The sequence below is a fragment of the Hemitrygon akajei genome, chromosome 28 (assembly GCF_048418815.1).
Source record: "Hemitrygon akajei chromosome 28, sHemAka1.3, whole genome shotgun sequence".
Lineage (NCBI taxonomy): Eukaryota > Metazoa > Chordata > Chondrichthyes > Myliobatiformes > Dasyatidae > Hemitrygon > Hemitrygon akajei.
The window spans coordinates 75,586-96,060 of NC_133151.1; the positions used below are offsets into that span (position 1 = coordinate 75,586).

Here is a 20,475-nt window from a genome sequence, read left to right on the forward strand (position 1 = left end):
CTCCTTTCCCTACCTCAATAAGCCTGGTCAGGAAGGCCCCAACATAAGGACGCCTGCAGTTGCGAAACAGATGATGTCAGGCCTGTACTTTTACCACATTCACTTTGGTCTGAACGCTAGATGTAGCAACTGCCTTGCAGCTTCGATAGTGCTAGCACATCAAGACCTTACAAGTCTTTGAACAATGTGTGTTCCAGCTGCCGGGGTCACCTGCTGTTCATTACGGATACCCTTTCAGGGTGATGTTTCCTGTGTGACATGGTTTCTCAAGTGAATGTACTGCCAGCATTGCCTGTGGTTGAGAAGGCAAAGGATGATGAAACTTTGCTGGAGGCCACCAACAGCAGCAGGATCCAGATTTATGGGATACGACGGGTGACGTTCTACTTCAGTGGGTAACGTTACACATGGGACTTTGTCCTGGCTAAAGTGGCTAGACCTCTGCTCAGTACAGATCTCCTGTGCCCAAGGATTATTAGTCGATCTTAAGAATTGCAGGCTTGTTGACAAGGATTTTGGGCTGTTCGCCCAGTAGGCTGCCCACAACAACTCTGTCAAGCGCAAGCACTTCTGCATTTGAGTTCAGTTGACTGCTGGGTGAATTCCCAAATCTCACCAAGCCCACATTCTCCACTACAGTAACAAAACACATTTTTCTAACTGGCCTTCATGCATAGTCTGGACCTAGAAAAGTTGGCAACTGTAAAGGCTGAGTTTGCCAACATGGAAAAACTTGGCATTGTGCACCAGTTGAATAGGCCCTGGGCTTCACCCCTCCACATAGTCCTTACGTCCAATGCTGCCATGTGGTGATTACCAATGCCTTAACGACGCCACAGCCCCTGATTGTTACCCGGTCCCACACATCCAAAGCTTTTCTGCACGTTTGGCCAGAGGTTGCAACCCATTGACTTTCTCAGCCATCACATCTCCGCAGATGGTGTGAGACTCTTCCCACCAAAGGTAGCCATTATTAAGGATTTCCCACCTTCCCGCACTACTAAAAAACTACAGGAGTTTTTAGTCCTGGTGAGTTTCTATCACCACTTCATTCCATAAGCTGCTGAACTTATGCAAACCCTGTATAGTGTGCTTAAAGGCAATATTTACCTCAACAAATGCTTGAATGGTCAGTAGGTGTGACCAGGACATTTGAAGACACCAAACAAACTTTCTCACATGACCTTACTAGCACACCTGCTCCCCAGAGCACGCATAGTCATTACTACTGACACTTCAGACTGTGCTGTGGGTGCTGTGCTTGAACAGTTGGTCAGAGGCGTGTGGCAGCCATTCGCCTTCTTCAGCCACCAGCTTCTTTCCTCCGAAAAGAAGCACAGCATGTTTGACCGCAAGCTTCTCAGTCTCTATCTGGCTGTCCACCATTTTTGTTTTCTTCTAGAGAGTCACCATTTCACAGCCGTCATTGACAACAGACCCCTCATGCACGCGATGGCCAAAATATCAGATTGTTGGTGTGCATGGCAGTGATGCCATCTAGTTCACAACTGAGAGATAACATATCAAGAGGAAAAATAATGTTGTGGCTGATTGCCTCTCATGGCCAGCCTTTGAGACCATACACACAGGGGTTGATTAGTTTGGCCGGCTGCCAGCATACTGACCCAGAGGTCCAGGCTCACCGAACAGCAGGCACAGTCCTGCGGTTGACTGACATTAAGTTCAAAGAGCCTGGGGTTTCTCTCCTGTGCGATATCTCAACTGATCATCCTCATCCCACCATGTTCGCAGACTGGAGGTGGACTGTTTTTAACTCCATCCATGGCTTCTCATATCCTGGCTGGAAGGCCTCTGGTTGCACTAAAGTTGGCACGGCCATAGAAAGGATGTGCGTAATTGGACTGTCACCTGTGTGGAGTGCCAGTGGTCAAAAGTTAACTGTCATGTCCAGGCAACTTTGGCACCTTTTGAGGTCCCTGTGTTAATGTGGACCTGGTTTGTCCTCTTTCCCCTCGCCTGTGGTTTCACACACCTCCTTACCATGGTGGACCATACCATCAGGTGGCTAGAGGCTGTCCCTCTAGCATTGACGATGGCTGCAGACATGGCTCAGGCATTCATCAGCACCTGGGTTGTTCACTTTGGACTCCCATTTGGTATTACCTCTGACTGCGATCCCCAATTCATATCAGACCTCTCGGCTGTGATGGCCCAGAATCTCAGCATTTGGCTACGTCACATCACGGCGTGTCACCACAGCTGAGGTGAGTCTGTGGGCTTCCATGATGGATGAGTGTTAGCATAATCATCTCCTGTGGGTCCTGCTGGGGCTTACAACTGCTCCAAAAGAGGATCTGCAGTTGTCTGCGGTTGATTTGGTATATGGGCAGTCAATACAAGTGCCAGGTGATTTTATTCCTGATGCCATAAATGCCTGGTCGGCCTCTCAAAAGTCTGTGTTTAAAAAAATAAACCTATCCCTGACATCTCAAAGTTCAAAGTAAATTTATTATTAAAGAATATATATGTCACTGTTTTTCTTCTCATTAATTTCTGGAGATACAAAATGTAACAATAACAGCAACAAAATAACAACAGCAAAACAACTCCCCGTCACCCTCTTTCCCACCCACCCACATGCATGGCCAGTCACCCAACTCCAGGACAGGCTCCAAGCTTTCGGGATTTGACTATAAGATTTCTAGTGGAACTTTGGTTTCCTGTTTTCAGTATGGACCTGATAATGGGAGCCCAAACTCTAGATGAACTCCTGGCTCACTGACTGATTGGCCTCTTGCTTGTGTGGCCTTCAAAGTGGGGCAGAAGTCTGGAACGTGGAGTTGCATTGTTGCACATACACATTGCTGGACGTGGAGTGTGGAGCTTGGAATGGAGGCCTTGACCTCCTACTCCACCACATCCCGGTCCCTAAACCCTAACCTAACCTCTTATTCCCCTCTCTGTCTCAAAAACCATCCCTACAAACTCAAAGAAAACAATGGAGTCTGAGCCATGATCTCATTAGAGACACAGCTTGGGCCCCAACTTGGAAAAAAAACTGAATGCTTGTGTAGCAATCCTGAGGGGATTTAAATGAATCCCTTGTCCTGCCTTGGTCAGAGATAACTTTAAGAGCATCTGCTGTTGGCAGTGTGAACTAGAACATAGACCATCTGCAGAAGGTCCAGGAAGGGCAGTCATTGGATGCAGTGAATGTCAGTGCCACGTCTCTCACAAACATGCTGATGATGGGCTAGGGAATAAGGAAGGGATAGGGTGTATGTGGTATCACCAGCTGGAGCAGTTAGCCTCCTGATAAACTGATGTGCATGTATGGTGCAATTCATGTTTGCCATCTCTGCCTTATGGATATTAGAAACATGGAAAGTCTCCAGCATAATACAGGCCCTTCGGCCCACAAAGTTGTGCTGAACATGTCCCTACCTTAGAAATTACTAGGGTTACCTATAGCCCTCTATTTTTCTAAGCTCCATGTACCTATCCAAAAGTCTCTTAAAAGACCCTATCTTATCCGCCTCCACCACCGTTGCCGGCAGCCCATTCCACGCACTCACCACTCTCTGCATTAAAAAAAACTTACCTCTGACATCTCCTCTGTACCTACTCCCCAGCACCTTAAACCTGTGCCCTCTTGTGGCAACTATTTCAGCCCTGGGAAAAAACCTCTGACTTTCCACACAATCAATGCCTCTCATCATCTTGTACACCTCTATCAGGTCACCTTTCATCCCCTGTTGCTCCAAGGAGAAAAGGCTGAGTTTACTCAACGTCTTTTCATAAGGCATACCCCCCCCAATCCAGGCAGCATCCTTGTAAATCTTCTCTGCACCCTTTCTATGGTTTCCACATCCTTCCTGTGGTGAAGCGACCAGAACTGAGCACAGTACTCCAAGTGGGATCTGACCAGGGTCCTATATAGCTGCAACATTACCTCTCGGCTCCTAAATTCAATTCCACGATTGATGAAGGACAACACACCATAAGCCTTCTTAACCACAGAGTCAACCTGCGCAACTGCTTTGAGTGTCCAATAGACTCGGACCTCAAGATCCCTCTGATCCACAACACTGCCAAGAGTCTTGCCATTAATACTATATTCTGCCATCATATTTGACCTACCAAAATGAACCACTACGCTCTTATCTGGGTTGAACTCCATCTGCCACTTCTCAGTCCAGTTTTGCATCCTATCAATGTCCTGCTGTAACCTCTGACAGCCCTCCACACTATCCACAACACCTCCAACCTTTGTCATCAGCAAACTTACAAACCCACCCCTCCACTTCCTCATCCAGGTAATTTATAAAAATTACAAAGAGTAAGGTCCAAGAACAGATCCCTGAGGCACACCTCCAGTCAGCGAGCTCCATGCAGAATATGACCCGTCTACAACTACTCTTTGCCTTCTGTCGGCAAGTCAGTTCTGGATCCACAAAGCAAAGTCCCATTGGATCCCATGCCTCCTTACTTTCTCAAAAAGTCTTGCATTGGGTGCCTTATCAAATGCCTTGCAGAAATCCATATACACTACATCGACTGCTCTTCCTTCAGCAATGTGTTTAGTCACATCCTCAAAAAAGTCATTCAGGCTCCTAAGGCACGACCTGCCCTTGACAAAGCCATGCTGACTATTCCTAATCATATTATACCTCTCCAAATGTTTATAAATCCTGCCTCTCAAGATCTTCTCCATCAACTTACCAACTACTTAAGTAAGACTCACTGGTCTGTAATTTCCTGGGCTATCGCTACTCCCTTTCTGGAATAAGGGAACAACATCTGCAAACCTCCATACCTCTGGAACATCTCCCTTCCCCTTTGATGATGCAAAAATCATCGCCAGAGGTTCAGCAATCTCCTCCCTTGCCTCCCACAGTAGCCCGGGGTACATCTCATCTGGTCCCAATGACTTATCCAACTTGATGCTCTCCAAAAGCTCCAGCACATCCTCTTTCTTAATGCTACATGCTTTCTACATGCTCAAGCTTTTCAGTCCGCTGCAAGTCATCACTGCAGTCACAAAATCCTTTTCTGTAGTGAATACTGAATTAATGTATTTATTAAGTATCTCTGCTATTTTCTCAGGTTTCATACACACTTTCCCACTGTCATACTTGATAGGTCCTATTCTTTCACATCTTATCCTCGTGCTCTTCACATACTTGTAGAATGCCTTGGGGGTTTTCTTAATCCTGCCCACCAAGGCCTTCTCATGGCCCCTTCTGGCTCTCCTGATTTCCTTCTTAAGATCCTTCCTGTTAGGCTTATAATCTTCTAGATCTCCAACAGTACCTAGCTCTCTGAACCTTTTGAAAGCTTTTTTTCTTCTTGACTAGATTTACTACAGCCTTTGTACACCACAGTTCCTATACCCTACCATAACTTCCCTGTCTCGTTGGAATGTACCTATACAGAACTCCACACAAATATCCCTTGAACATCTGCCACATTTCTTCCATACCTTTCCCTGAGAACATCTGTTTCCAGTTTAAGCTTCCAAGTTCCTGCCTGATAGCCCCATAATTCCCCTTACTCCAGTTAAACACTTTTCTAACTTGTCTGTTCCTATCTCTCTCCAATGCTGTTGTAAAGGAGATAGAATTATGATCACAATCTCCAAAATGCTCTCCCACTGAGAGATCTAACACCTGACCAATTTCATTTCCCAATACCACATCAAGTACAGTCTCTCCTCTTGAAGGCTTATCTACATATTGTGAAGAAACCTTGAACATACCTAACAAACTCCACCCCATCTAAAACCCATGCTCTAGGGAGATGCCAATCAATATTTGGGAAATTAAAATCTCCCACCCGACGACTCTGTTATTATCAAACACGAGGAAATCTGCAGATGCTGGAAATTCAAACAACACACTAAATGCTGGTGGATCACAGCAGGCCAGGCAGCATCTATAAGGAGAAGCACTGTCGTCATTTTGTGCCGAGACCCTTCGTCAGGACTCTTATTATTACACCTTTCCAGTATCTGTTTCCCTATCTGCTCCTCGATATCCCTGTTACTACTGGGCAGCCTATAAAACACACCCACAGTGACTCTGTAGACAATCCCTTCATGACATCCACCTTTTCTGCAGCCGTGACACTATCTCTGATCAACAGTGCCACGCCCCCACCTCTTTTGCCTCCCTCCCTGTCCTTTCTGAAACATCTAAAACCCAGCACTTGAAGTAACCATTCCCGTCCCTGAGCCATCCAAGTCTCTGTAATGGACACCACATCATAGGTCCAAGTACTGATCCAAGCTCTAACCTCATCCACTTTGTTAACAATACCCTTTGAGTTAAAATAGACACATCTCAAACCTTCAGTCTGAGTGCGTCCCTTCTCTGTCACCTGCCTATCCTCCCTCAGACACTGTCCCCAAGCTCCCCTATTTGTGAACCAACCGCCTCTTCCCCAGACTCTTCAGTTGGGTTCCCAACCCCCAGCAATTCTAGATTAAACTCTCCTCAGTAGCCTTAGCAAACCTCCCTGCCAGGATATTGGACCCCTGGGATTCAAGTGCAACCCATCCTTTTTGTAAAGGACACACATGCCCTAAAAGAGGTCCCAATGATCTAGAAATCTGTATCCTTGCCCCTTGACCCAACCCCTCAGCCACCCATTTATCCTCCACCTCATTCTATTCCTATATTCACTGTCAGGTGGCACAGGCAGTAATCCCGTGATTACTACCTTTGCGGTCCTGCTTCTCATTTTCCTTCCTAAATCCCAGTCATCTGTTTTCAGGACCTCTTCCCTTTTCCTACCTCTGTCATTTGTACCAATATGTACCACAACCTCTGGCTGTTCTCCCTCCCACTGCAGGATATCTTGGACGCGATCTGAAACATCCCGGACCCTGGCACCTGGGAGGCAAACTACCATCCACGGTTCTTTCCTGTGTCCACAGAATTGCCTTTCTGACCCCCTAACTATAGAGTCCCCTATCACTGCTGCCTTCCTCTTCCTTTCCCTACCCTTCTGAGTGACAGGGATGGACTCTGTACCTGAGGCATGACCACTGTTGCTTCCCCCAAGTAGGCTGTCCCCCCACCAACAGTACTCAAACAGGGGTACTTATTATTCAGGAGTACATATTGAATTAATTTTCAAACAGGAGTACATATTGATTGAACTACATTGAGGACAAGGCAATATACGCATTGAATCGCTGCTGAATGTATCAGGTATCATACATACGGAGTGCCTTCCAATCCCATGCATCAAATAAATGCCCTCCCATCTTTGCACTATGAGGCTTGACAGGCTCTTATATCCCTGTTAGAACCATAGAACATTACAGCACAGAAACAGGCCCTTTGGCCCTTCTTGGCTGTGCTGAACCATTTTGCTGCCTAGTCCCACTGACCTGCACCTGGACTGTATCCCTCCATACACCTCTCATCCATGTACCTGTCCAAGTTTTTCTTAAATGTTAAAAGTGAGCCTGCACTTACCACTTCATCTGGCGGCTCATTCCACACTCCCACCACTCTCTGTGAAGAAGCCCCCTCTAATGATCCCTTTAAAATTTTCTCCCTTCACCCATAACCTATGTCCTCTGGTTTTTTTTCTCCCCTAGCCTCAGTGGAAAAAATCTGCTTGCATTCACTCGATCTATGCCCATCATTATTTTATATACCTCTATCAAATCTCCCCTCATTCTTCTATGCTCCAGGGAATAAAGTCCTAATCTATTCAACTTTTCTCTGTAACTCAGTTTCTCAAGTCCCAGCAACATCCTTGTAAACCTTCTCTGCACTCTTTCAACCTTATTAATATCCTTCCTGTAATTCGGTGACCAAAACTGCACATAATACTCCAAGTTCGGCCTCACCAATGCCTTATACAACCTCACCACAACATTCCAACTTTTATACTGAATACTTTGATTTATAAAGGCCAATGTACCAAAAGCTCTCTTTACGACCCTATCTTGCTGCGATGCCACTTTTTGGGAATTTTGTATCTGTATTCCCAGATCCCTCTGTTCTACTGCACTCCTCAGTGTCCTACCATTTACCTTGTATGTTCTACTTTGGTTTGTCCTTCCAGAGTGCAATACCTCACACTTGTCTGTATTAAACTCCATCTGCCATTTTTCAACCCATTTTTCCAGCTTGTCCAAATCCCTCTGCAAGCTTTGAAAACCTTCCTCACTGTCCACTACCCAGTACCCCTCCAATCTTTATATCATCAGCAAATTTGCTGATCCAATTTACCACATTATCATCCAGATCATTGATATAGATGACAAATAACAATGGACCCAGCACTGATCCCTGTGGCACACCACTAGTCACAGGCCTCCACTCAGAGAAGCAATCCTCCACTACCACTCTCTGGCTTCTCCCATTGAGCCAATATCTAATCCAGTTTACTACCTCACCATGTATACCTACCAACTGAGTCTTCCTAACTAACTCCCATTCACAACCTTGTCAAAGGCCTTACTGAAGTCCATGTAGACAATATCCACTGCCTTCGCTTCATCCACTTTCCTGGTAATCTCCTTGAAAAACTCTAATAGATTGGTCAAACATGACCTACCACACACAAAGCCATGTTGACTCTCCCTAATAAGTCCCTGTCCATTCAAATACTTGTAGATCCTATCTCTTGGTACTCCTTCCTATAATTTACCCACTACAGACGTCAAACTTACTGGCCTATAATTTCCCGGATTACTTTTAGAGCCTTTTTTAAACAACAGAACAACATGAGCTATTCTCCAATCCTCCGGCACCTCACCCATAGATACCAACATTTTAAATATATCTGTCAGGGCCCCTGCAATTTCAACACTAATCTCCTTCAAGGTCCGAGGGAATACCCTCTCAGGTCCTGGGGATTTATCTACTCTGATTTGCCTTGAGATAGCAAGCACCTCCTCCTCTTCAATCTGTATAGGTTCCATGACCCCACCACTTGTTTCCTTAATTCCATTGACTCCATGCTAGTTTCCTTAGTAAATACAGACGCAAAAAAACCCATTTAGGATCTCCCCCATTTCTTTTGGTTCCATACATATTCTGATCTTCAAGGGGACCCCAATTCTATCCCTTACTATCCTTTTGCATCTGTTGATGCACATTGACCCATTTTTGTCAGAGTGTGAATTCAACCCTTGTGGGGTTCAGTGTGCTGCAAGCAGATAATCAATTTTTCCAACCTGCTTGGAGTATTTTGTTAACTAACTGGCTCTTGGTCCTGTCAGAAATGATTTTTTCAAGTGCAGATGGTCACTGTATTGAAGATTTAAATAGGAGGGATGTTGGACTCAGGATCTAGCATCTAAAGCAAATGCAGTGTTCGCCAGTAAAGGTATAGAACCAGGAGTGTGAAGTCCTGTCTACTGAAGGGCAGACAGCAATGTAGGTGGCTGTGGTGCCGAAGTTTGAGAGGGAGAGCAGTTATACAGTGTAAGCCTGTGTGAGGTACACCTGTGAATAAAAGGTGGCTGTTCTGTAAAGCCCATGTGCTGATGAAGTAGTTGTGAAATTGAATGCTGCCTGGGCTCTGGTGATCTTTCTGCACTGCCACACACACAAAATGCTGGAGGAACTCAGCAGTCCAGGCACATCTGTGGAAAAGTGTAAACAGTCAGCATCTCATATTTGCTGCACTGTGCGTTCATCCTGTGGACAAGCAGTCTGCTGTGCTGAGCTTCGCACCTCAGCACTAGGACCGGGAACCCCCACACTTCATGGGCTCAACAGGCTGGAGCCTGTTAACTGCAGCAGGAGGTGGGCCACAGACTTTCATAATTCATCTACTAATGAGGGTATTGTGGTAAACTGTGTATACCTGTCTGGGCACGTCCCTCTGCTGACTGCTCCTGTGGCTCCTCCCACAGACCCCTGTATTAAGGCGATTGGGGCACTGCTCCTCCCTCAGTCTTCGAGATGTCGTGCTCCCTTTTGCTGTTAATAAAAGCCTACCGTTCACTTCCAGTCTCTGAGAGTTATTGATGGTGAATCAATTTTATTAGCATCAATTTTAAAACATGGACAGCATTTTACGACCCGACAGATTGGATCTCGACCCTCAATCCCAGGAAGCCGGCAACACTTTTGAACTCTGGCTAGCATGCTTCGAATCATACCTGGAGGAGATTCAAGTGACCGAGCCTGCCACGATGCACAGAGTTCTCCTCTCCAGGGTCAGTCCACAGGTCTATTCCATGATCAGGGACCAACCGAACTACCAAGGCGCGATGGATGCCCACAAAAGACAATACCTGCGGCTGGTGAACACTGTCTAACGCAAGACATTGCTTAGCGACACGGCAGCAGCGGGCCGGAGAGTCGAGCGCTGAGTTTGTCTGAGCCCTACAGACACTCGTGTGGGCCTGTGACTGCAGGGGACTCTGACGGTGGAACAGCATGCGGAGCTCCTAGTAATAGACGCCTTCGTCACAGGGATCAGGTCAGTGTACGTGCACCAGCGGCTGCTGGAACACGCTGATCTTACCTTACATTCGGTGATCGAGCTGGCCGACACGTTGGAGGCCGCTCTGCACAACGCTGATGCACTCCAGGCGTGCAATCTCCCGCCAGCTTCATGGACGCTGCAGACCCTGCAACCCGCCGGCGAATCGACCTCGGCTGCTGCCAGTCGCAAGTCCACGAAGTGTTACTTCTGCTCGAGAAGCACCTCGAAAACGCTGCCCGGCCCGAGAAGCTATCTGCTCTAGCTGCGGAAAGAAGGGCCACTTTGCCAAGGCCTGTAAGTCCAGGGCCTGTAAGTGCCGCATGCGAGGCATGGGGGTCGCCATCTTGCTTGCCCACCGTGTGCGAGGCCTGGGGGTGGCCATCTTGGTCGCCGCCATCTTGCCTGCCTGCGTGGCATGGAGGTGGCCATCTTGGTCAGCGTCACCTTGCACCGCCTCCGACCCACAGGTGCTTGCCGGGCACCCCACCGCGCCGGACCAAGACGGCAATTCAACTCTGGCCTCCGTGACCCTCGACCAAAGCACTCCACACCAGCTCGCAAGGTCAATGATGGGCATCCTGGTGGAGGGGCACAGGACTAGCTGCTTGTTTGACACGGGCAGCACTGAGAGTTTTATTGACCCGGACACGGTGCAACGCTGCGGACTCGTGACATGGCCGGTAAGCCAGAGGGTCGCCATGGCTTCTGGGTCACATACAACAAACATCCGGGGGGGTTGTGTAGCGACAGTAGTGGTGCAGGGCACAGAGTATCGGGACTTTGTCTTACTGGTCATGCCTCAACTGTGTGCGCCTGTGCTATTGGGGCTCGACTTCCAGAGCCACCTGAAAAGTGTGACAATGGAGTATGACGGGCCCCTCCCACCAATCACTGTCAGAAATCCTCAGTTTTGTGGGAATTCGTCACATACCCCGCTACTGACCACACACACACACCGACCCGCACATCCCACCCAACACCATGTCAACAGCCACGCTACGGACACCACTTGCAGCCTCTCCACCCTCAAGATCCCTCCCCCACCGCTGTTCGCCAACCTGACCCCCGACTGTAAACCTGTGGCAACTAAAAGCAGGAGGTACAGCGCGGGGGACAGGGCCTTTATTAAGTCGGAGGTGCAGCGGCTGCTCAGGGAGGGGATCATTGAGCTAAGCACAAGTCCTTGGAGGGCCCAGGTGGTCGTTGTTCGGAATGGGCAGAAAAATAGGATGGTCGTGGACTATAGCCAGACCATCAATAGGTTCACGCAGCTTGACGCGTACCCTCTACCCCGCATCGCGGATATGGTCAATCAGATAGCTCAGTACAAGGTGTACTCGACCATAGACCTAAAATCCGCTTACCATCAGCTCCCCATCCGCCCAGAGGACCGCCCCCACACTGCCTTCGAGGCAGGCGGCAGGCTCTATCACCCCGACCCCGACTGTATGCGCCCCCTGTTGGAACTCCCTCTTCCCAACACCCTCAGAACCCTCAAACGGTGCCTGGGCTTCTTTTCTTATTACGCCCAATGGATCCCTCACTACGCAGACAAGGCCCACCCCCGGTCAAGTCCACCACATTTCCCCTCTCAACCGAGACCCGCGTGGCCTTCAGCCGCATTAAAGGGGACATTACCAAAGCAACGGTGCATGCGGTGGACGAGACTATTCCCTTCCAAGTAGAGAGTGAGACCTCCGACTTTGCGCTGGCTGCTACTCTCAATTAGGCAAGAAGGCCGGTAGCATTCTTTTCTCGTACCCTTCAAGGCCCTGAAATTCGGCACTCCGTGCTGGAGAAAGAAGCCCAGGCCATAGTGGAAGCTATTAGGCACTGGAGGCACTATCTCGCCGGCAAAAGGTTCACCTTGCTGACTGACCAGCGCTCAGTCGCGTTCATGTTTAGCAACTAACAGTGGGGCAAAATCAAAAATGATAAAATTTTGAGGTGGAGAATCGAACTCTCCACCTACAACTATGACATCCTGTACCAGACTGGAAGGCTCAATGAGCCCCCTGATGCCCTATCCCAGGGAACGTGCCAGCGCACAGCTCGACCGGCTATACGCCCTCCATACAGATCTTTGCCACCCGGGGGTCACCTGGCTTTTCCATTTTGTGAAAGCCCGAAACCTGCCTTACTCCCTTGAGGACATCAGGACGATGACCAGGGACTGCCAAGTCTGCGCTGAGTGCAAACCGCACTTCTACCGTCCTGAAAAGGCGCAACTTATCAAGGACACCTGCCCCTTTGAGCGACTGAGTGTTGACTTTAAGGGCCCCCTTCCCTCCACCAACCGAAATGTGTACTTTCTTAACATAATCAACGAGTACTCACGGTTCCCCTTTGCCATCCCCTGCCCCGATACCACTGCCACGTTCGTCATAAAAGCCCTGCGCCAGCTCTTCACTCTGTTCGGATATCTCTGCTATGTCCACAGTGATAGAGGGTCCTCGTTTATGAGTGACGAGCTGCGCCAATACCTGCTAACTAGGGGTATTGCTACTAGTAGGACCACAAGCTATAATCCACAGGGAAATGGACAGGTGGAGAGGGAGAATGCCACGGTGTGGAAGGCCACACTTTTAGCCCTTAGGTCAAAGGGATTGCCGATCTCTCGCTGGCAGGAGGTCCTCCCCGAGGCACTCCACTCCATCCGCTCCCTGTTATGCACGTCCACCAATGCCACCCCTCATGAGCGACTCTTTTCTTTTCCCAGGAAGTCTGCCACCGGGACCACCCTACCGGCTTGGCTGACGTCCCCAGGACCAGTGCTGATCTGGAAACATGCGAGGAGCAATAAATACTCCCTGATGGTCGAGAGGGTTCACCCACTTCATGCGAACCTCCAGTATGCCTACGTGGTCTTACCTGATGGGCGGGAGGACACGGTCTCCATCCATGACCTGGTGCCTGCAGGAGCACCAGACCCCTACCCCGAACACTCCACGGTGACTATGAACCCTGTACCCACCAATGTATGTACCCACAAGACACCACGCACGCCAAGCCCTACACAGACTCCTCATGACACTCCCATACCGGATGCCACGCACACGCATGAGGGATTACTGACGCCTAACGGGCTGGCACCTCAAGTCAGGCTGGAAGCAGCACAACCACCGTCACCGGTGCAATCACCACCGGCACTGGTACAATCACCACCGGTGCTACGTAGATCGCAGCGACAGACTCGACCGCCTGATAGACTTGACCTGTAAATATACTTGACAGAAACTTCGCCCCGTGGGTACTCTCTTTTAAAACAAAGGGGGGGGGGGGTGAATGTGGTAAACTGTGTATACCCGTCTGGACGCGCCTCTCTGCTGTCTGCTCCTGTGGCTCCTCCCACAGACCCCTGTATAAAGGCGATTGGGGCATTGCTCCTCCCGCAGTCTTCGAGATGTCGTGCTCCCTTTTGCTGTTAATAAAGCCTATTGTTCACTTCCACTCTCTGAGTTATTGATGGTGCATCAGGTATACTGGGTAATACAACATGGATCCGTGTGCTGACAGCTCTGTCACGTCAACCAACCGAAGCCAGCCCCTGGGAATGCAGGTAAAGGCAAGGGTTATGCCAGGGGCTGTTTAAAGGCAGAAGAGTTTCCTGCACCTTGTCTGTGTGTGTTTTTGACCCAATAATCCACAATAGAACTCAACGTTGTCATGGGCAGAGGAAAACTAAAATGAGTTAACATTGGTCCAGCTCCTCTGTTCGTTGCCACCTTCTCGTTTCCTGGTCCTTGTCTTGACCTTTTCGTTGGGCAGCTTCCCCTTGGTGGTAGCTGACCTGGCCCAGGGTTTGCTCAGGGAGTATGGCACTGTCAGAGCAATATGTACAACAAGCTGGAGGAACTCAGCATGTCGGGCAGCATCCATGGAAATGAGCAGTCAACATTTCGGGCCGAGACCCTTCGTCAGCGCTGTCAGACTGCCATCCTGCTGATTTATGCTGAGGAGGGAGCGTGGTGGCACTATCAGAGCTGCCATCCTGCTGATGCTTCATCAGCCTGGCATTGACCCGTCTGTTTGGTGGGTGTATGAGCAGTAACAGGCCAAAATCCTTGATGAGCTGGGTACATCGAGGCACTGGAATGTGTGGCAGCACTTGTGGGCTTCCCCCAGCCCATCCTTGGTTAATACAAACAATGCATTTCGCTGTATCTTTTGACGTACATATGAGAAATCTGGATCTGAGTCAACACAGGTTGTCCTCTCTCACTGATGGGTGAGTCCTTTGCCTGAGGGGTGGTTACAGGCTGGGTAACTGGGGGCTGTGCCTGCTGTCTCTAGTTACTTAATTCGCGCAGACAGTGGCTGTAGAGCTAACAGTTTCCACCACTTCTCCCTTCCTGACTGTGTGTTGGAACTGAAGCCAGTTTTGAGTTGCAGGGCCAGTATTTACTTGTGACTAATTGGAGAATATTCTGTTTGTCTTGAAAGGCCGAGAAGGGTCAGAAAGGTGAGGCAGGATTCCCAGGACGGACTGGCCTCCCTGGCAGAGATGTGAGTATCCCAGTCAAATTTTGTTCTGTTAGAGAATTCTACATTCTCAGCTAAACATGAGGAGGGATATATTGAAGTGAGGGCAGGCTTATTGGTGAGATTGGCAAATTGGAAAGGGTCTGTGGAGTGGGAGAGGTGGTGGGGTTCGGAGAGAGGGGGGAAGATCATGAACATGGGGATGGCCTCTGGGCTGCAGACTGGGTACACTTGGTGCACCGTGCCCCTGTGCCACAGTAAGCTAAATTGTATTATGGGTGGAGGAGAGCCCTGTACCCGTGATGCTGGAAACCATATTGTAGACTGTTTGGTGTCTCTGCATACACCCGCTGAACATGACATATTCAGAACCTGTGCACAGATCCCACAGTGACTGGCTGCACATATTTAGTCATAGAGCCATATGGCACAGAAACAGGCCCTATGGCCCATCAAGTCCATGCCGACCTCAAACTACCACTTACCCAGACTAGGTCCATAATTTCTGTGCCTTGCCTAAACAACTTCCCAAAATGCATCATCTCACACTTGTCAGGGTTAGATTCCTTCTCCAAGGTTTTACACAACATTTCACCTGAGCACTTTTGTTCAGTGTTTGATAATTCAACCACAGATGTCGTTTGTGCTGGAGAATCCAGGCACGGTTACAGTGTTCACTGACACAACTGTGGATCAGCCTGAATTCTTAAGTTATAGTTCCACTTGGTCTGATAACAGTGTATTTAACAGTTTGAAATGACTAGTTTTGATTGTTGAGGCATTGACAATGCTAGGAAAGTAATATTTATTGTCTATCATCCTTAACTGTCCAAGGAATACTGAGAGTTAATCTCATGGCCATGGATTGGAGTCACCTATTCCCCAGAATGGATAAGCATGGTGGCTCCTTACCAGCTTTATAACCTCAATGACACTTTTAACACAGTGGAAAAACCAGGCAGCAAGTTGTTCTATTACAAAATTCAGCCTCATTATTCGTATTGGGTGTATTTTGTGCTCATTGGTCCATTTACATGTGTGTAATGTTCTCCCTTGCATTCCAGTACAACGTGTGGTCCACATATGTGGCTGCGCCTGTCCAAGCACGGAGCGTAGAATGGGTACAAGACCCTTCATGTCCTAAGCAAGTCACTGCCTGGTTACTGATGGTGTTAAAAACTGACTAGAATTGAAATTGGAATTGGTTTATTATTGTCAAATAAGCAAGGTCCAGTGAAGAGCTTGTCGTGCATTCTGCTCGTAGAGATTAAAATTATTACACAGTGCATTGAGGTAGAATAAGGTAAAATAATAACAATGCAAACTAAAGTGTAGCAGCTTCAGAGAAAGTGCAGTGCAGGTAAATAATAAGGCACAAAGTGATAATAGTGTGGAGGATCAGTGAGATTCTAGGGTCCGTGTCCATAGGACACTCAAAACTGTTGGCGCAGGTTGACAGTGTTGTTAAGAAGGTGTATGGTGTGTTGGCCTTAATTATCCCTGGGATTGAATTCAAGAGCTGTGAGTTAATGTTACAGCTATATAAGACCTTAGTTAGACCCCAGTTTTGGTCACCTCACTACAGAAAGGAAGTGGATACTATAGAAAGAGTGCAGAGGAGATTTACAAGGGTGTGCTTGGATTGGAGAGCATGATTAATGAGAATAGGTTGAGTAAACTTGGCTTTTTCTCCTTGGAGCGATGGAGGATGTGAGGTGACCTGATAGAGATGTACAAGATAATAAAAAGCATTGATCGTGTGAATAGCCAGAGGCTTTTGCCCAGGGCTGAAATGGCCAACATGAGGGGGCATAGTTTTAAGGTATTTGGAAATAGGTACAGAGAGGATGTCGAGTAAATTTTTCACACAGAGGGTGGTGGGTGCATGGAATGTACTGCTGGTGATGGTGGTGGAGGCAGATACAACAGGGTCTTTTAAGGGACTCTTAGATAGATTATGAAGCTTAGAAAAATAAAGGGCTATGCGTAATTCTACACAGTTTCTAGAGTAGGTAAAATAGTCAGCACCACATTGTGGGCTGAAGGTCCTGTAATATGCTGTAGATTTCTATGTTCTATTGTGAAACCAAGATTCCCACATATAATGACAGGAGGGTAGAAGCTGGCCTTGAGCCTGATGGTAGGTGCTTTCAGGCTTTCGTATCTTCTGCCTGATGAGAAGGGCAAAAGAGACAATGTCTGGGGTGACTGGAGTCTTTGTTTTACTGAGGTAGTGAGACTGAGGGGAGGATGCTAAAGCAGAGTTCAGAGATAGGTTAGAGAGTTCAGAAATAAGAAGGGGCTTGGTTGTTGCTGGGATACTGAAAGGATGGCACTCAAGCCATAGAGTGGGAGTGAATCAGGTGATCAGCTGTGGAAGAAGCACTGAGGAGATGTGATGGGGCAAGTAGACAGTCCCATGTAGGAACTATCTGTGCTAGGAACTCAGTGACCCATGGAAGAGTTGGAACTTGCTGAGGGTTCACAGGACTCCTGAAGGCATTTTCTACCAGTGACCACTAAATGTGCACCAATCCTCTAGCATGTTGAGTTCTGGGAAATGGTGACCACAATTCCTGGCCATGAATTAATTGCTAGTCAAGGGATTTCAGATCAGGGGTTTGTGGCTTGGTTCCTAATATTTTGCTAACTGTTCTTTCTTTTGTATTTTTGTGTTCTCAGGGAAAACCAGGAGAAAAGTGTATTATAGGACCAAAGGGTGCCAAGGTGAAAGACTTTGCATTGATTTGCATCTAGATCTGTGTCATGATTCTGCAGGACCTGAAGAAGGGTCTTGACCTGAAATGTCAACTGTTTACTCTTTTCCATAAATGCTGCCTGGCCTTTTTGTGTGTTACTTTGATTTCTAGTATTTGCATATTTTCTCTTGTTTGTGATCAAATCTAGCCTTGGCTGCCATACTCAGCCATCATAGATGTAGAGTGGCAGTAATAACCATGCAATCACTGAATGGTTACTGCATGCAAGGAGGTCATTCAGCCAATCACTCCTACTAGCCCTACCCCCTGCCCTCTGCCCACAGCCTTGTACTCTTTTTCCTATTAAGTGCTTATTCAGTCAGCAGCTTTTTGAAAGCCACAAGTGCCCACAGATGATTCTACACAAGCACCACTCACTGTATAACAGAATCTTTTCCTCAGGTCTCTTTGTTTTTTTTGCTGTCCACCTTCAGGCACTGCTCCAGTTCTTGAGCCGTTAGCAGTGGAGACAGCTTCTCTCTGTCCCCTCTGTCTGTGGTCTTGATCTTTTTAAATCTTCACAACTTCCAAGGAGAACAACCATCACTTCTCTACTCTCGTCATATAACTAGTCATCCGCTCCCATTTTATTAAATCTCTTCTGCTTTCTTTTCTTTGGCTATACATCCTTCCTAAAATGTGTTGCCAAGGACTGGACACAATATTCCCCTTGTGGCTGACCCAGCAAACCTAACCCAAAATCTGAAACCATTGGAAGTATACACCATGTCAGACAGTATCTGTGGAGGAAGAAACAAACAATGTTTCAGCTCAAAGATTCTTCATTGGCATCAGGAAAGAGAAAATAAAAGCAAGAGAGTAAGGATGTATGAGCCTCTGGATCACAGATATTTCCTCTCCAAGTTACTCCCTATGTCCCATCCATCCCTCCAAAACCCCCTTGCTGCTGGTTGCTGACTTGCCATCTCTTTTTCTGAGTTCTGATGAAGGATTTTCAACCTAAATTATAAATTTCTGTTTCTGCTTCAACAGATGCTGACTGACCGCAGAGCTTTTCCTACATTTTCTGATTTTATTTCAGATCTAAAGCAGCTCTTCGATTATTGTCCAGTGACTAGTTTTCTCTGGTGCTCTACCAATTTATGAATTACATATTTCAATGCTGTTTTCACCCCTTTCTTAATCTGGTCATCACTAGTTGCTGTATTATTGTTACATATTCTGAGATACAGTGAAAAGGTTTGAGTGTTTCATGTCATCCAGCCAGATGTATCCCTTCACATATGTATTGAGGCAGTACAAAATGATTTTAAAAATTACAGAATTCAGGACTTAGTGCTATAGTTACAGAGAAAGAGCGAGGTAGGCAGACAAATAAAGAGCTATGGTGAGGTAGATTGAGAGACTTTTAATTGCGTAAGAGGTCTGCCTGTGCACTTACAAAAACTGCACCTATTTCCAAGATCTCTTAGTCCCTGTCTCTTTTTAGAATTGATGAGATCATTCTTTCAACCCACATGTAGAGTTTCTCATTTCTCAGTGTTAAATAGAATAGAATATTCTACATAGAATACAGAATATAGAATACAGCACATTACAGGCCCTTCAGCCCACAATGTTGTGCCGACCCTCAAACCCTGCCTCCCATATAACCCCCCACCTTAAATTCCTCCATATACCTGTCTAGTAGTCTCTTAAACTTCTCTAGTGTATCTGCCTCCACCACTGACTCAGGCAGTGCATTCCACGAACCAACCACTCTCTGAGTGAAAAACCTACCTCTAATATCCCCCTTGAACTTTCCTCCCCTTACCTTAAAGCCATGTCCTCTTGTACTGAGCAGTGGTGCCCTGGGGAAGAGGCGCTGGCTGTCCACTCTATCTATTCCTCTTAATATCTTGTACACCTCTATCATGTCTCCTCTGATTCTCCTTCTCTCCAAAGAGTAAAGCTCCCTTAATCTCTGATCATAATCCATACTCTCTAAACCAGGCAGCATCCTGGTAAATCTCCTCTGTACTCTTTCCAATGCTTCCACATCCTTCCTATAGTGAGGCGACCAGAACTGGACACAGTACTCCAAGTATGGCCTAACTAGAGTTTTATAGAGCTGCATCATTACATCGCGTCTCTTAAACTCTATCCCTCGACTTATGAAAGCTAACACCCCATAAGCTTTCTTAACCACCCTATCTACCTGTGGGGCAACTTTCAGGGATCTGTGGACATGTACCCCCAGATCCCTCTGCTCCTCCACACTACCAAGTATCCTGCCATTTACTTTGTACTCTGCCTTGGAGTTTGTCCTTCCCAAGTGTACTACCTCACACTTCTCCGGGTTGAACTCCATCTGCCACTTCTCAGCCCGCTTATCCATCTGCACTCATCTGTTCATTCCGCCAGTCCGTCCATTTCATTTACACCCATTTTAACAGTCAGCGGAACATCAAACACAGAACAGTAACACGTACAGGGCCTTGGCCCATGATGTTGGATCAGCTTTGTAACCAACTCCAACATCGATTGAACCTATCTCTCCCCACATTGCCCCCCATTGTTATTTCTTCCATGTGCCTATCTAAGAGACTGTTAATTGTTCCTAATGTATCTTCCTCTCCACCACTCCTGGCAGCATGTTTCATGCACTCACCCTTCTGTGTAAAAAAACTTACCTCTGACATCCCCCAATACTTTTCTTTCATTATTTTAAAATTATGCCCTCTCATATTAGTGATTTCTACCCTGGGAAAAAAATCTCTGGCTATCCATTCTATTTATGCCATTTTTCATTTTATACACCTCTATCAAGTCACCTCTCATTCTCCTTCACTCCAAAGAGAAAAGCCCTAAC

The 20,475-nt window shown here is 47.3% G+C and overlaps 1 protein-coding gene across 6 annotated transcripts in view; it reads left to right on the top strand.

Annotated features, from left to right (window-relative positions):
• LOC140717613 (uncharacterized) overlaps positions 1 to 20,475 on the top strand; it is a 344,930-nt gene that overhangs the window by 74,233 nt on the left and 250,222 nt on the right. For all 6 annotated transcript variants that reach the window (XM_073031183.1, XM_073031184.1, XM_073031186.1 and 3 more), the window contains exons 10-11: positions 14,866 to 14,928; positions 17,587 to 17,631. In XM_073031183.1, the coding sequence (XP_072887284.1) occupies positions 14,866 to 14,928; positions 17,587 to 17,631 (108 nt within the window). The remainder of the gene's footprint in view (positions 1 to 14,865; positions 14,929 to 17,586; positions 17,632 to 20,475) is intronic.